We start from the raw sequence: 15,328 nt of genomic DNA, 5'->3' as shown, positions 1-15,328 counted from the left end.
GCCCTCTGTTAAGGGGGACAGGAGAACCCGGGAATGAAAACCTTCCAGAACTTTACAGGGCCAGATCCCTTCGGTGGGGAAATTAAGGACCAGAGATGTTACATATCATCAAGGTCACAGAGCAAGTTAGGGACACAGTTAGAACCAGGATGAGATTACAAAGGTGGACAGGATCCAGATGCGGAAGGGGCAGTACCCCCTGCATGGTGAGCCAACCACAGCAAGCAGTGTGCAAGGGGCCTGCCCGCTGTGCCGACAGCAGCCACCACCTGCAAGGCCTTGTGGTGCCCTTGGGCTTAGTCTTCCCTTGGGTGCCTCCCACACTCTGGTCAGGTGGAGGCGGAGAGAACTGAGTGCAGAGTGCAGAAGGAATTTCATTTTGATACTTAACCTCTTCAAACTTCAGCCTCCTTACCTGTGCAATGGGATAATTACAGTAACTCTGCCCCAGGGTTTTCGTCAGCATCCAGAGAGAACTAATAACTATAGCCTGTTGTTAACATGCACTGATGGGAATCTTTACTTTGAGCAAATGTGTTTCTGTATCATTTGTATCACAAAAGGAGTGATAGGATGAAAGAACAAAAGAACAAACAGGAGAACAAGCTAGGAAAAGCTAAAATCAAGCTATCTTAGAAAGCCCAAAAAAGGCAGGCTGTGCTTTTCAAGGGCATGCTCAAGGGATGAGCTGCTCAGGTTGGACTCTGAAGAATGAGTGGGCATTTTCCTTGAGCTGCACAGGGATGGCCATAACTTGCCAGGCCTGGGGGGACTGCAGGACTGTGGTGGAGCTTGGGGAGGGTGGGGTGAGGGGCTTTGGGGGGAAGTGATGGGGGGGGGGGGGTGGGGAGGGACAAGCAAGGCTTGGATGTCAACATCCCTGGAAGGCTGCTGGGGGAGGTGACATGATCTGGTTGTGCTCTGGCTGACTGTGATGAGTCTCCATTCCCCCAGCCTCTCAAGGTGATCTCCACCCTTTTGGCACTTTCCTCCAAAAAGACTTGGCATTTTAACACATTCTATGTGAGGCGGATTTTATCACCAGCCACAGAGAAAGAGAGCAGGATTGATTCCATACAACGTATGTCAAAACTTTATCTAAAAAAACCCTTGAACATCCTCATTCTTTCCCTAAAGTTCCTTCTGGGCCAGGTGCGCCATTTCCTCCCCCGTCTCTCTTTTTTCCCACCATGGCCTCTAAAACCCCTTGCGTTACTTTGAATTATCCCACCCTGGCAATTGGCTTTCAAGGCCTGTGCAGCAATTCGGAAGCTCCAGACAATCTTCTGGGTCCAAACAAAATGAGAGCTGACAGTGGTGAATGAACAAGGTCAATGGCACATATGACAAGGATATGCATATGAAAGGGGAAACGGTGCACGTGTGCACAGGCAGACACGCACACATGCATACACACAGGGTTCAGTCACCGAAAGGCAGGTTTTGTTGCAAACTTGACTGAGTTTCCTCGCTAGCCATTTCCGTCTGACTGAAATAAACACCGGAGGATATACTGTCCTACTTGCTTCAACGCTTAAGGGCTGACAAATTCCAAAGAAACCCAGATGCACCTTACACGGCCTGGGAGGACACACTAGCAACTTCAGACTTCCAGCAAACCACAAGCTTCCCTACTCCCTTCTGGCCAGGGTTTGATCCTGCTCTGCCCAGAGGAGTCAGAACAAGTCTCTCCTTTTCATTGCTTCCACCCAACAACCCCAGGGCTGGGGGTGTGCTGCGGGTGGAACCTCCAACTAACTAATTCAAAGAATCTAAAAAGAAGGGAAGGGTGTGGTTCCAAGACGTCAATAACCAGTTACTAAGCTTCCCCCTCTAAGCTCTGATTTCTGGATTCTTCCTCAGCAGTAGTCCCCAGGAAAGGGTGAAAAAGACCCAGACCAAAGTTAGATAAGAAGGAAACAATCAAACCTAGATAAAGAGACCACAATAATGCTAGGTAAATAATGGTCAAAATAATTTTTCTTTTGACCACACAAGGTCTCCCTGGCTATAGTCACACAAGCATTGCCAGCTTTGGAAGACTACAGACCAACTATTTCGAAAGCTAACCAGATGGTGGGCTGATTTCCAATGTACTTCCAGTTCTGATTATGTGTCAGTCGAGATCCAAAATGTTATTTTGCCAGCTCTCTACATGGCGAAAGCCTTTCTTTATCCTATTACCTATCAACCTTTCCCATACCTCTCATCTATGTTCCAGTAACTTCTCAGTAAAACAGAACAAGCCCAATTCCTCTTGGGTAAACAATAATAAATGGAGGGGCAGGAGCAGAAGGGTGGGGGGTGGAGTGGGGGAACATTTAAGAATACAAAAGCTGTAAATCTCACCCACCCCCTCCTTAGGCCAGGGCTCTGCAGACCTGACAAAAGAGAGAAGGCTGTATTTTCTATTACAGATATGAACCAGAATTCATTATGTGGCCCAACTGAATCACAACGAGAGCCTTCCTCCACCAGTCAACCCTTTCCACTGTGGGATATTCATTTCGGTACAACATCTAATCTATTATGATTTACTGGAAGGCCTGAGCTAACATTTGGTTTTTATTAACGTTGCTTTTATGTTAAAATTGTCTTATGATGAAAAATCTATCAGAAAGAGACCATTTCATTAGGAGGCCTGCTTGGAGGGTATGGATCTGGAAAAGACAGGCTAAAAGTTAAGTGCAGCTGCCTGCTGCCTAACCAAAAAAACCAAATAGCTAACCGCCCCCCCCCGCCCCCCCCCCCCCCCAATGCAGAGTCTGTGCCCACAGGCCAGGACTAGAGCACAAACCAGGTGGTTGCTCCCCAAGTAGGCAATTTGCCCTGGGGGCCCCCCAGGCACCTAGGCCTCAGGGTACCAAACTTGAACTCTCCAGCTTCCTCTCCAAACTGCTCCATGGCCCATGCTCACTGGTTCTAGCAATGGCACAACCAGCCACACAGTGGCAGCAGTCAGGGATCTGGGCATGAGCCAGACTTCTTTCTTCCTTAGTGCCCCCTCCCATCCAAACCAAGCAGAACTCCCCCTCCCCCAGCCCTGTTCCTCTCCTTGTCTTTCCATCTTAGTAAATGGTCCCACATAGTTGCTCGTGTCCCTTTCACAGCCCCCACATCTAATGCATCAGCTTGTCTGGCTCCAGCTCCAAAATATATCATAAAACCTTCCACTTTTCCCCATCTCTACAGCCAATGTGCTAATTCGATCCACATTAGCCAGTGTCTGGACCAATGCAACAGCTTCCTAACAAGCCTCCCAGCATTCTCTCTTGTAGTTCACTCCTCTACACCAATTAATCAACTTTCTATCCAGCAGCCCCAGGGTTCTTTCAAAAATTTCCATCATGCCACTCTTCTAATAAAAAATCCTTTACGGGATTCCCACTGAGCTTAGAATAAAAATCTAAATTCCTTTTCAGAGCCTACAAGGCTGTTCACAATCTGGTCCTGGCTCCCTGGTCAGCCTCACCTTGGCCTGCTTTCTGCTCCTCAAACTTGTAAGTTCTTTCCCACCTCAGGGCCTTTGCACATGCTGTTCTGTTCCATTTGTCCAGAACACTCTTGCCCCAGATCTTTGCAGAGCTGACTACTTTTCACTCTTCATGCCTGAGATGGGATGTTCCTTCCTCATAGCAACTTTCCTTGACCAACCTAGCTAGTAACCCCTGCACCACCACCACCTGTTTACTCTTTACCATCCCACAATCACAATTGATCTTCTTGTTCACATGAACAAGACTCATCAAACTTGTTCCAGTGCTCACAGCAGTGCCTAGCACATAGTAAGTGTTCAGCAGATATCTGTCAAACAATGAGAAAGTCTTTCAGTTTCACCTCCTCAACACTGCCCACACCTGCCCACATCTTCATCCCGCCCGTCTTCTGGCTGAACTACTGTGAACCCATTCTGAGGGATGCAGAGAGGATCAGATCAGTTCCTGGCTGAACCGTCCTTCAGCAGCCCCCACCCAGCTGCTACGATGCAGTTCACGCTGCTGCCCACTGTACCCCACCCCCTGTAGACTGGCTCTAGCCTGCCATCTCTCAGAGCACCTGCTGACCATGGGCCTATTGACCACCTCTCTGATGATACGTCGTCACAGGCTCTTATGCCTCCTTTTGCCTTGCCCTCTTCTAGTTATCCTTTCAACCTTCTGGCCACTCTATCCCCAGCCCTCTGAACCTTCGGCCCAGGTACCCTCGGGAAGTCTTCCCTGACTCTCATGGGCCTGGTCCATGCCTACCACCAGGTAAATCAGCCTCCACTGTGCTGCCATCTCCTCATAAGTCTTTTGTACCAAACTGATGCTTTCTTGGGCAAGGCCCGCAGGTGGCCTGGAGTTTGTAGTCCCCATGGTGAGCGCACTGCCTGGCAGGCAGCTGGGCCCCACATCTGTTTGTTGAATAACTACATGAATAAATTCATCGTGATCTACCTGATTATATGATCTTTTGGAATCAAAGAAGATTTTAGACAAAAAAGAGAGTCACTTTCAAAATAAAGCAAATCCATGTAAGCCATGTGGATTACACAATACTTTCCTTGAACAACCTTCAGAGTTTCCTGCTGCGCCAGAATACAGTCTAAACTCCTTACCTGCCGTGATGTGTTTCTGCTCACCTGTCTCGCTGCCTCCCTTCCTACCACTCTCACCTTGATCCCTCCACAGCAGCCACGCTCACCTCCATAAAAATATCTGTTTGGGTCACCAATGTATTCTTAATACTAATCACAGTGCCTGGCACCTAATAAGGGCTTCAAAAATATTTGTTAGAAGGATGAGTGAATATATAAATGAATAATGTTAGCAGAAAATGAAAGATGGAAAGAGATGCCCTAAAATATAAACTCCCACACTTTCAAGAAGAAGTCTCCAAGAAAGAACGGCAGACCTCCCCAAGCAGGACCCTGGGAGCCTTGTCTCTGGGCCACGGCACTGAACAAAGCAGCACTGCCGCGCGTGTGTGCAAACCACAACTTCTCCGCCCCCCAGCAGAGGTGGGGCTCTAGGAAGAAAGCCCATAGGGCAAGCCAGCCGCCCACAGGATGAGTTCACCCATCACGTGCCCTTAGCTGTCCAGAGCCTGGCACCTTCACTCGCCAGCCTGCACCTTCCTGGCTGAGGCCCTGAGCACAGGCTGTGAGGAAGACAGCAGCCTAAGGGAGCGACTGCATGGCTGAGAGACACTCTATCAGCCAACCTTGGCTGAGTGCTGACTGGAGCCAGGTGCTAAGCTGGGCCATTCTCCCAAAGGGCCGTTGGGAGAAACATGGTCTCTTTCTACCTTCAGAGACCTGGTAGTCCAGAATGGGAAACATGAAAAGGAAAATGGTATAAAAAGTGCCATGGCAACTTCCTGGAAATTAAAAACAGGATGTAAATTATACAGCCACTTTGAAAAACAGTTTGGCAGTTTCTTAAGAACAAACTTACGCCTATCGTATGATTCACCCATCCCATTCCTTGGTATTTACCCAAGAGAGCGGGAATATATGTCCATAGAAGACTAGGACATGAGCGTTCACAGCAGTTTTATCTGTAGTGGTCACAACGCCCACTGACAGATGAGTGGGGAAACAAATCGCGGCACACTCACACAGTGCACTGCTACTCAGCAACAAGAAGACGTGACTACCGATACACACAACACTACGGTTGGGTCCCAAAACAATTAAGGAGACTGAGAGAAGCCATACAAAAAGAGTACATATTGCAGGATTTTACTTTTATGAAATGCTAGAAAATAGAAATTAATCTACAGTGACAGGGAGCAGGTCAGTGTTGCTTGAGGAGAGGGTGAGAGAGCAGAGGAGGGGACGGGTGACAAAGGGGAAGGAGTAAATACCTGGGGGATGGATATGTATGCTGTCCTGACTGTGGTGATGGCTTCATGGGTGCATACATATGCCAAAACTTACCAAATTATGCACTTTATGCGCAGTTTATTGTATATCAACTATATCTCAATAAAACCTTTTTTAAAGTGCCAAGGCTTCTAGCCAAGGTGGATTGGATTTATTCTCCTCATTCAAGCAACTAAAAAGCTAGGCAAATGTATATAAAACAATGAGACACGGGACAGGACACTGGCAGCGTAGGAGAGTGACTGTCAGAGAGAGGAAACAAGGGCAATGGACCCAGCGCTTCAGCTCACTGTCTGGAACAGTTTCCAGACCTCAGCACATACAGAGAAAACCCAAGCAAAGCCCTTGGTCTTTCTGTGATGAGAAGGCAGAGTTTGGAGTTCAGGGAGGCCATGGTTTCTAGACTTGATGGGAAAAAGTACTGGAGAGGAGGGAGCTGAACAGAGAGAGCTGCAGAGGTCTGCAGAGGGTTCTTTTTGAGGCTTAAGCTAAGTTCTGCTCTATGCATGAATGTAAGGAAGGGAAAAGACCTACTGGAATGAAGCAGGTGGAACAATCCCTGGAGCTCACCCAGGACTGAAAAGAGTTCATGTTTCCACTGGCCAGCATGGAAAAACCATCTAACCGTGGCTCAGCAAGTAGAGTCCTTAGAAGGGGACTGCCTCAGGAATGGGGCCAAGTTAGCCTGAGGCTAAAGGCTGTTCTGGACTCACACCAACAAAGCTTAAAAGCAAACTTTGAAAAGAAGTAAAGTGATTCCAAGAAACTTATCCACATTCCAGAAAAAGTCAAAATATATCAAAAGGAAGAAAGACTTCAGCATCTAACAATGTAAAATTCACAACTGTCAACTAAAAATGACCAAGCATGATATATATATGATGACGATAATGTGACTCCTGTCCTGAAAAAGTCCAGCCGTTCTTAATACAACAAGAACGGTTTGCTCATCATTAATGTGAACTGGCAGCCAAGGAGAGTGGACCGGAATGTGCATGCACGAACAATGATGACTTCACTGTACTAGTCAGTAGGGGCAGTAGACGCTGTTGAGTGAGCATGTGTACTGTGTGGCCATTGCATTCAAAAGGACCAAGCAAGTAGAGCAAAAAAACTGCATCAAATTTTGTGTTAAGCTTGAACATTCCTCTGTGGAAACTCTTCGGCTGATTCAGAAGGCCATAGTTGTGGGCAACTGGTGATTGGCAGCTTCATCACAACTTGTCTTGTGTAGAGTTTTTTGGCAAAACATCAAATCATCCAGGTAGCTCAACCCCACTACAGCTCAGATTTGGCACCCTGCAACTTCTGGCTTTTCCCAAAACTAAAATCACCTTTGAAAGGGAAGAGATTTCATACTGTCAATGAAATTCAGGAAAATACTTTGGGGCAGCTTATGGTGTTGGGAGAACTGTGTGAGGTCCCAAGGTGCCTGCTTTGAAGGCATCATTGTCCTATGTACAATGTTTCTTGTATCTTGTATCTTCTTCAATAAATGTCTCTATTTTTCATAATGCATGGCTATATACCTTCTGGACAGACCTCATATATCTCCATCCCAAAAACAAATCAGGAGAAAAATCAATAATAGACAAAAAAAGGGCTAGACTTCTGGCCTAGATGGAGGCATAGGTAGATATGCTTTGCTTCTTCATAACAAAAAGAAGGACAAAAATCAATTTAAAAACAAAAAACACCCAGAACTGCCAGAAAATTAAACTGTATGGAAGTCTTACAACCAAGGAGTTAAAGAAACATTCAACCACACTGGTATGAGGGTTGGAGATGGGCAGCTGGGTTAGAGAGGACACGCAGCAAGGTGTTGGTGGCTGGTGGACTGGGTGGGTGACGTGGAAGCTGGCTGATGGGGGATTCCACATTCATGTGCATTTAAACCAGGAGGAACAATTGGGAAGTGGCACAGACCATGCAACCCAGGGTTCCAGTGCAGGGAAATAAAGCCACAAAGCCTCTGGCAGTAAAAACCTGTGGGGGTTGCGGCGGCAGCTCCCAGCATCACAGGAGAGTCCGTTGGAGAGACCCACAGGGTCCTAGAATGTTCATAAACCCACTCACCCATGAATCAGCAGCAGTAGGGCCCAATTTGCTTGTGGGTAGCAGAGGAAGTGACTGAAAGCCTCCTAGAGCTGAGCAAGCGGCATTGTTCCCTCTTGGACCCCTACCCCACAAACTGTGTCACAATGCAACAAAGTGGGTTGCCCTACCGTTGTGAATACCTAAGGCTCTGCCCCTCACAACATAACAGGTGTGCTCAGACAAAGAAATCTGGCCCAAATTAAGAACAGATCAAAACTCCAGAAAAAGAGTTAAGTGATGAGGAGGTAGCCAACCTATCAGATGCAGCGTTCAAAACACTGGTAATCAAGATGCTCACAGAAATGATTGAGTATGGACACAAAATAGAGGAAGAAGTGAAGGCTATACAAAGTGAAATAAAGAAAAATATACAGAGAACCAAGAGTGAAGGGAAGGAAACCGGGACTCATATCAATAATTTGGAACAGAAGGAAAAAATAAATACTCAACTGGAACAAAATAAAGAAACAAGAATTTAAAAAAATGAGGAGAGGCTTAGGAACCTCTGGGACAACTTTACATCCCAACAGCTGAATCATAGGGGTGCTAGGAGGAGAAGAGGAAGAGTGAGAAATTAAGGAAAACTTCCCCAGTCTGGTAAAGGAAATAAGACATGAAAGTACAGGGAACTCAAAAGAGTTCCAAAGAAGTTGGACCCAAGGAGGAACATAACAAGACACATCATAACTAAGTCACCCAAGATTAAAGATAAGGAGAGAATCTTAAAAGCAGCAAGAGAAAAGGAGATAGTTGCCTACAAAGGAGTTCCCATAAGACTGTCAGCTGGTTTCTCAAAAGAAACCTTGAAGGCAAGAAGGTGCTGGAAAGAAGTATTTGAAGTCATGAAAGGCAAGGACCTACATCCAAGATTACTCTATCCAGCAAAGCTATCATTTAGAAAGGAAGGGCAGATAAAGTGCTTCTCAGGTAAGGTCAAGTTAAAGGAGCTCATCATCACCAAGCCCTTATATAAAATGTTAAAGGGACTTATTTAAGAAAAAGGTCAAAACTATGAACAGTAAAATGACAACAAACTCACAACTATCAACAACTGAACTGAAAAAACAAACTAAGCACACTAGCACAGGACCAGGATCACAGAAATGGAGATCACATGGAGGGTTATCAGCGGGGAGGGAGGAGAATGGGGAAAAAGGTCTTTTATTCCTTTGGGTGACAGGGAGTAAGAAGCATAAATGGTAGGCACAAAATAGACAGGGGGAGGTTAAGAATAGTATAGGAAATGGAGAAGCCAAAGAACTTATATGTTACCATGGGCATGGACTAAGAGTGGGGGGATGCTGGTGGGAGAAGGGGTGCAAGGTGGAGGGGCATAAAGGGGAGGAAAAAATGGGACAACTGTAATAGCACAATCAATAAAATATACTTAAAAACATTAAAAAAAAGAAAAATAGCTAGAAATTGTACAGATGATAAGACAGAGGAAAATTACAAAATATTTTAAACCGAATAAAAATAAAGCCACGTTTATCAAATTTATTACATGCAGCTAAAGCAGTGCTTAGAGAGAAATTAAGGGCATTAAACTCTTATTTTACAAAAGAAGAAAAGTTTAAAAATCAATGGCTGGCATGGGGAGGGTGTGACTGAAAAGGAATAGCTGGAGGGATTTTTGGGCGCTGATGACACTGTGAGGTGTCCCGGTTACGGTGGTGCTCACCAGATCCATACGTGTGCTAAAGTTCATAGCACCACACACAAAAAGTTAATCTTACCCTATGTTAATTTTAAAAGTAAAATAAAATAAATTAGCTTAAAAACTCAATGATTAAAGTTCCCATTTTAAGAAACAAGAAAAAGAAGAATAAATTAAATCTGAAGTAAATGGCTCAAAGTAAGAAATAAAGGTAAGAGTGGAACTTAATACACTGTAAAACAGAAAACAACACAGAAAAATCAATAAAAACAAAGTTCTTTAAAAATATTAATGACATTAATATAAAATTGATCAATCTCTCACCAAACTGATTAGAAAAAAGAAATAAAGACCTAAATTATTAATGCCATGAATTAGAAAGGGGCTATCACTACATGTCTTACAGACATTAAAAGGATAATAAATATAATGAACACGTCTATGACAATAAACTTGACAGTTTAGATGAAATGAAAATTCCTTGACAGAGACAAGCTATGAAAGTTCACTCAAGAAGAAACAGATAAGCTTCAACAGCCCTATATCTACTAAAGAAATTTAGGACTTAAATACCTTCCCTCAAAGAAAACTCCAGGCCCAATGGCTTCACTGGTAAATTCTACCAAATAGGCAAGGAAGAAATAATACCAATTCTACAAAAACTCCTTCAGAAAATTCAAGAGCGGGGAATACTGCCCAAATCATTCCATAAAATAAGTATATATCTGAGAGTAAACAAGAGAGTTACAAGAAGACCACAGACCAGTATCACTCATCAACATAGGTGCAAAATCCTTAGCTAAATTTTATGAAACCAAATCCAGTAATGTATAAAATACGCCTGCCACATTAGGTGGTACTAACCCAGAGTGACTATCACCTTAGGAGATTAGAGAAAACTTGGAGAAAGTGACTTCTGAGAGGACTCTTGACAGGCAAGCAAAATTGTACTTGGTGGTGGTGATAGGATAGGGGAAATGGTACAAAAAAACACAAATAAATACAAGAAGGTAGCTGACTAACCAGAAACAGGTAGGCATGTTGGCACTGGCTGGGGTGCCTGCCAGGCTTTCAAAGAGCTCCTTTCTCTTGGAATAGTCCAGACTCAGGGCTGAACCAATGGGACCAAGTCTGTGCTATGTAACCCTGACCCCCTAGCCATACCTGACTGTTCCCAGAGTTAGACATACCACCAAGCTGGAACAATTAGACCCTTGCCCAAGAATTTGAAACCTGAATGGAGGCAAACTCCCAGCCTGGAATTTGCAGCGGCCAAATCAGGATCTACCTTGAGGGAAGCTGTCAGAACTGGTCACTTCCTGCCCTTCTCTCAGCTTTTCAGCAACTTCTTGGACCCTATGAGCTGTCCCTGGGGCCTTCCTATAGACTTTCCTTTTTAGTTTGGTTAATGAGAAGTAGATTCTGCTGCCTGCTACCAAAAAAACATTCAAGAGTTCAGTGAGCATCACGACAGCAAGTTTATCTCTATGAAAGAGTTCTATTACCACGTAAAAATGTTAACCCCTGGGCCAGAGCCAAGGGTCTGTGAAGTGAAGTCAGGGGAATCAGATCAAGCTGTGATGCTGGATGCAGTCTGCACACTGTGAATGGCAGGCACAGGAGGGTGAAGTTTAAGGGAGAGAAGGCACTAAAAGTTTCTGAACAGGTGAAGAACATGGTCAACACAGTCTTATGCAGGATTACCTCACAGTGCCATGGAAGACAGATTATAAAATGCATTTGACTACTTGGGGAGGATGCAATAACAGCCACTGAAATGAAGTGCCCAGATCTGTCTTGCTCTTATGCCTTTGGTTCTTCCCTCAAACACCTACTTAGCTTAGAGCCAGGCACTGAGTCACACTGAGTTAAATTCTGCTGATCAGAGAGGTTGAAGAGAGAGCATTGACAACACTTGATGACTTAATGTTGGAATCCAATGGGGGAAGGAGCTAAAGGTCACGGCAGTTTCAACCTTTTTTGGTAATTTCAACTGAACCAGAAATGATGGTACATATGATGAGCTCAAGGTGTTATTTATGAGGATGTGCATAGTATAGACAGACTGTTTCAAGGTATTGCTGAAACACCTAGGTAGAGCGTCCGGCATGCAACCAGCAGGAGTCCAGTCTCTTGGAAGTCTGTTTACTCCCAGTATTGAGGGCTCCTGTGTGCAAGGCAGCAAGCCAGGAGCTGAAGGGGATCGCAGAAGCCATGGGAGTGAATGAGACAGTGGAGGGAGAGAGCATCATTGGTCAGTCCTGTCCATAGAAGGAAAAACCTAGAAATAGTTTCAGTGCCATTCAATTAGGGAATGGCAGAATAAATGATGACACAGATGTATAATTAAAAAGAAAAAGGTAATTCTATAGGGATGCAAAATGATGTGCTAATAAGTGTTACATTGAGTGCTTTTTAAATGTCTCTCTAGCTTAGTAAAATCCACCTCTACTTATTTCCCAATAAGCTAATGAAAAACTTACTAAAACATCCCTTGATGCAAATTCTCATTTAGTGGCAGGGGCCAGAGGAACATTCTTGATTCTTTCTTGGAAGAGGTTCTGACATGGAGGCTTCAGAACTTGCTCTTGTCAAGCCAGTGGGGGCATAACTGGGCTGTTCCCAGGGAGGAAGTGAATGAATGAATACTAATCAAATCTGTCAGCTCTGAGGGAGTCCGATCCTGACTGCTCGGCCTCAACAGGGGAAGCTGGAAAACCACACCTTTCTGCAGAAAGGAAACCTACACTTCCACACAATCCACCCAGAGTCTATTTTAGCTCAGAACCCAGAACGAAAACACCTACCATTATAAATAGCAAAACCAAGATTACACTTTGACTGATTTTAGTTCTTGATGTTAGGAAAGAGGTCGGACACCAAGGGTGTTGTAAAGCCAGGGGTCAAAGGAAACCCACAGTGTGAATACAGTGTCTGGGTCGAGCAGTCACACTTGAATCTTTTTCCCCCCACATTGTCTAAATAACCAATTCCTGTGGCTTTAGTCTATAGAAAAGCACCTGAGAAATTCTAAGAAGGTTGAAGAAAAGTTTTAAGGGAGCCCACCAGAACCAGAAAGGAAATTGATTCTTCAAGAAAAGCTGCTTTTCCTCCTCCATCCAGACAGCAGAGGGCAGGGATCCCAGAAAGGCAGGGAGATGAGCAGGCTTACCTTTGTTGTGAGACATGGCATAGAGGAGGCAGAGCACGAAGAGCGCGTGGTAATCATCATCTGGGCTGTCCAGGGCATGGTACACCATGTCCAGGAAGGGCCTGGAAAACAGGAGGGACACTCATGAGCTTTGTGGTACACCCAGGTGAACAATTCTCCTCTCCCACCTGTGCTAGTCTTTGCCTCTTACAGCTCTGCCACCAGCATGCAAGGAGTCCATGATGTGCCCAGTCCAGCACCAGGCATTGAGGACACAACACAAATGAAACACAAGTTCTGCCCGTGGGAAGCTGGTATCTTGAGGGGAAAGTGACTGAGGAACAGACCACTTAATCACCCCCACAGTGGATCACCAGCTGTCCCAGACACTGGGGAGGAATAAAGAATACAAAGCCCCTGCCCTGTGGAACTCCCATGCCAATGCGCAGAGACTGAGGACAGACAGGCCACATCATCACTTCAAAGAGTCACAAGAGAATGAAGAAAACAGGGCAATGTGAGAGGCTAACACCACCAGACAAGGCACCACTTAGGAACAACTTCAGAATGCTGGCCATGGAACCAGACTGCCTGGGCTCAAATTCTCATTCTGCCTTTTCTTAGCTACAAACCCTTGGGTAAGTTACCTAAAACCTCTCCGTTTCCTTATCTGCGAGATGGGGGTTAAAACCTTACAGGGTTATTAAGAGGATTCAAGTGAATGACAACTGAAAGGCGTTAGTTCAGTTGCCCTATGTGTTAAACCACTTAACACAGGGCCAGGCCCACAGTGCAAAGTGCTAGTACACTGGAACTGCTATCTGATTTCCACTGGGAATATTTCAAGGGCATTTCTCCATGATCTCACTTTGGCAAGTCCTGGCCCAGCAACTTCTTGGACTGACTTTCCCTGACTGGTGAGAACCTATGAGTTCTCTCACCTCTGATGTTTTGTGGGTAAGATTTACAGAGTGGCTGTAGATATCACAAACCACACCCCCCAAATGTTGTCCTTCCAGGTGAAGGGCCTGGCCTGGAAAGACTCTTCAAGGATAAGAGAATATGCACAGTTCTGGCCCATAGGCCAGAGGGTCTGATCCCGTGACTGTCTGTGGCTGCCTCTGGATGCCAGGCTAAAGCCGAAAGAGAACACCTCAATGAGTGACTGAGGTCACATTTGACCCCTGGAAGGACACACAGCTACTGTCAGCAACAGCCATCTAGGGGGATTGAAACAATGAGGTGAAGAAGCACAGTATAACCTGTTACACTTTTTTGAATTTTGAACTCCATAAATATACCACTGATTCAGAAAATTACATTGAAAAATGCAAAAGAAACAGTAAAAATGTACTTGTCATGTATTTCAAATAAACAAGGGACACACAAACATTAAAGGAAGACTCTTAAAGGGGACATTTACTTTCGGGCTGTTTCCCCAGATCAAGCATCACCCTTCAGATGAGTGAATAGTTTTGCAATGTGTGCATTTGGGTTTTTGTAAGCCCACGGTGATATCACTTTCAAATTAACAGCGGGATAAAGTGGAACATGTTTTCTTGTAAACCAGCTGCTTAGAGTCTGGACTGTATTTTCATTTGGGAATAATACGAATAACTGAACACCCAGAAGCAAACGGAGGGCTGGGTGAATGTACCATCTGTTATGAGATGAGGTATTATGAGGCCATTAGCATTTTGTTTACTAAGAATACAATAAAGTGAAAAAGAGTTTGGGGTTCAATTAGACAGGAAAAAAAAGAAGAAGAAAATGACAGACATGGGATGGTATAAGTTATTGGGGTAAAGAAGGGCAGAATTCCCATTAAATTGGCATTGAAAAAAAAAACCTGGCAGGAAATAACCAAAATGTCAGTACAGCTGCCTTTGAGTGCTGGCATCATGGAAATATTTTCCTTCTTTATACTTTTCAAGGTTTTTTACATTTTCTGAATGTGTATTCTATAATTTTTAAAGCTTTTATTTTTTTTTTTTAAAGAAAAGAAAGCATGTTTTGAATGGTTTTTAGTTTCTTGGCCTATATTTAACCCCAAATGCAGATATAGCCCATATGCAAGAATAGTTACGCTTTGTACTATGCTATTTCTTCAGACAAGTGGACCAATGTCAAGATCCAATTCATGTCAAGAACAAATTGTCCATCCCCTCCACCCCCAGTACCCTCCTCCCTGCTCAGTGCCGGGAACTGGGAGGAGAGAAGTCCTTGGCGGTATTTCTGACAACCTACAACTCAATATCATTGCAAAGGACAAGGCAACTCCCCACCTGGGCTGGTCTCTCCTTGGCATTCGGTCTTAGGACACAGCCGGGGCTTTGACCCCCAAATTTCTGGGGCCACAAGCCTGCATGTGGCCCAACTCAAGCTACCACGATTAACTTCTGTTATAAACAATCTCAATCAACTCTTTTTTTTTTTTTTTTTTAATATATTTATTGATTATGCTATTACAGTTGTCCCATTTCCCCCCCACTCCACTCCATCCTGCCCACCCCCCTCCCTCCCACATTCCCCCCCCATAGTTCATGTCCATGGG

The 15,328-nt window shown here is 44.7% G+C and overlaps 1 protein-coding gene across 7 annotated transcripts in view; it reads right to left on the bottom strand.

The window, feature by feature from the left end:
• The window catches only part of CLEC16A (C-type lectin domain containing 16A), a 227,540-nt gene that overhangs the window by 126,506 nt on the left and 85,706 nt on the right, over positions 1–15,328 (bottom strand). For all 7 annotated transcript variants that reach the window (XM_053929204.1, XM_053929207.1, XM_045204616.3 and 4 more), the window contains one exon: positions 12,796–12,896. In XM_053929204.1, the coding sequence (XP_053785179.1) occupies positions 12,796–12,896 (101 nt within the window). The remainder of the gene's footprint in view (positions 1–12,795; positions 12,897–15,328) is intronic.

Source organism: Desmodus rotundus, chromosome 1, assembly GCF_022682495.2.
Source record: "Desmodus rotundus isolate HL8 chromosome 1, HLdesRot8A.1, whole genome shotgun sequence".
Taxonomy (NCBI): Eukaryota; Metazoa; Chordata; class Mammalia; order Chiroptera; family Phyllostomidae; genus Desmodus; species Desmodus rotundus.
Note: the sequence above shows the minus strand (reverse complement) of the source record. Positions and strands in the feature narration are given on the sequence as shown.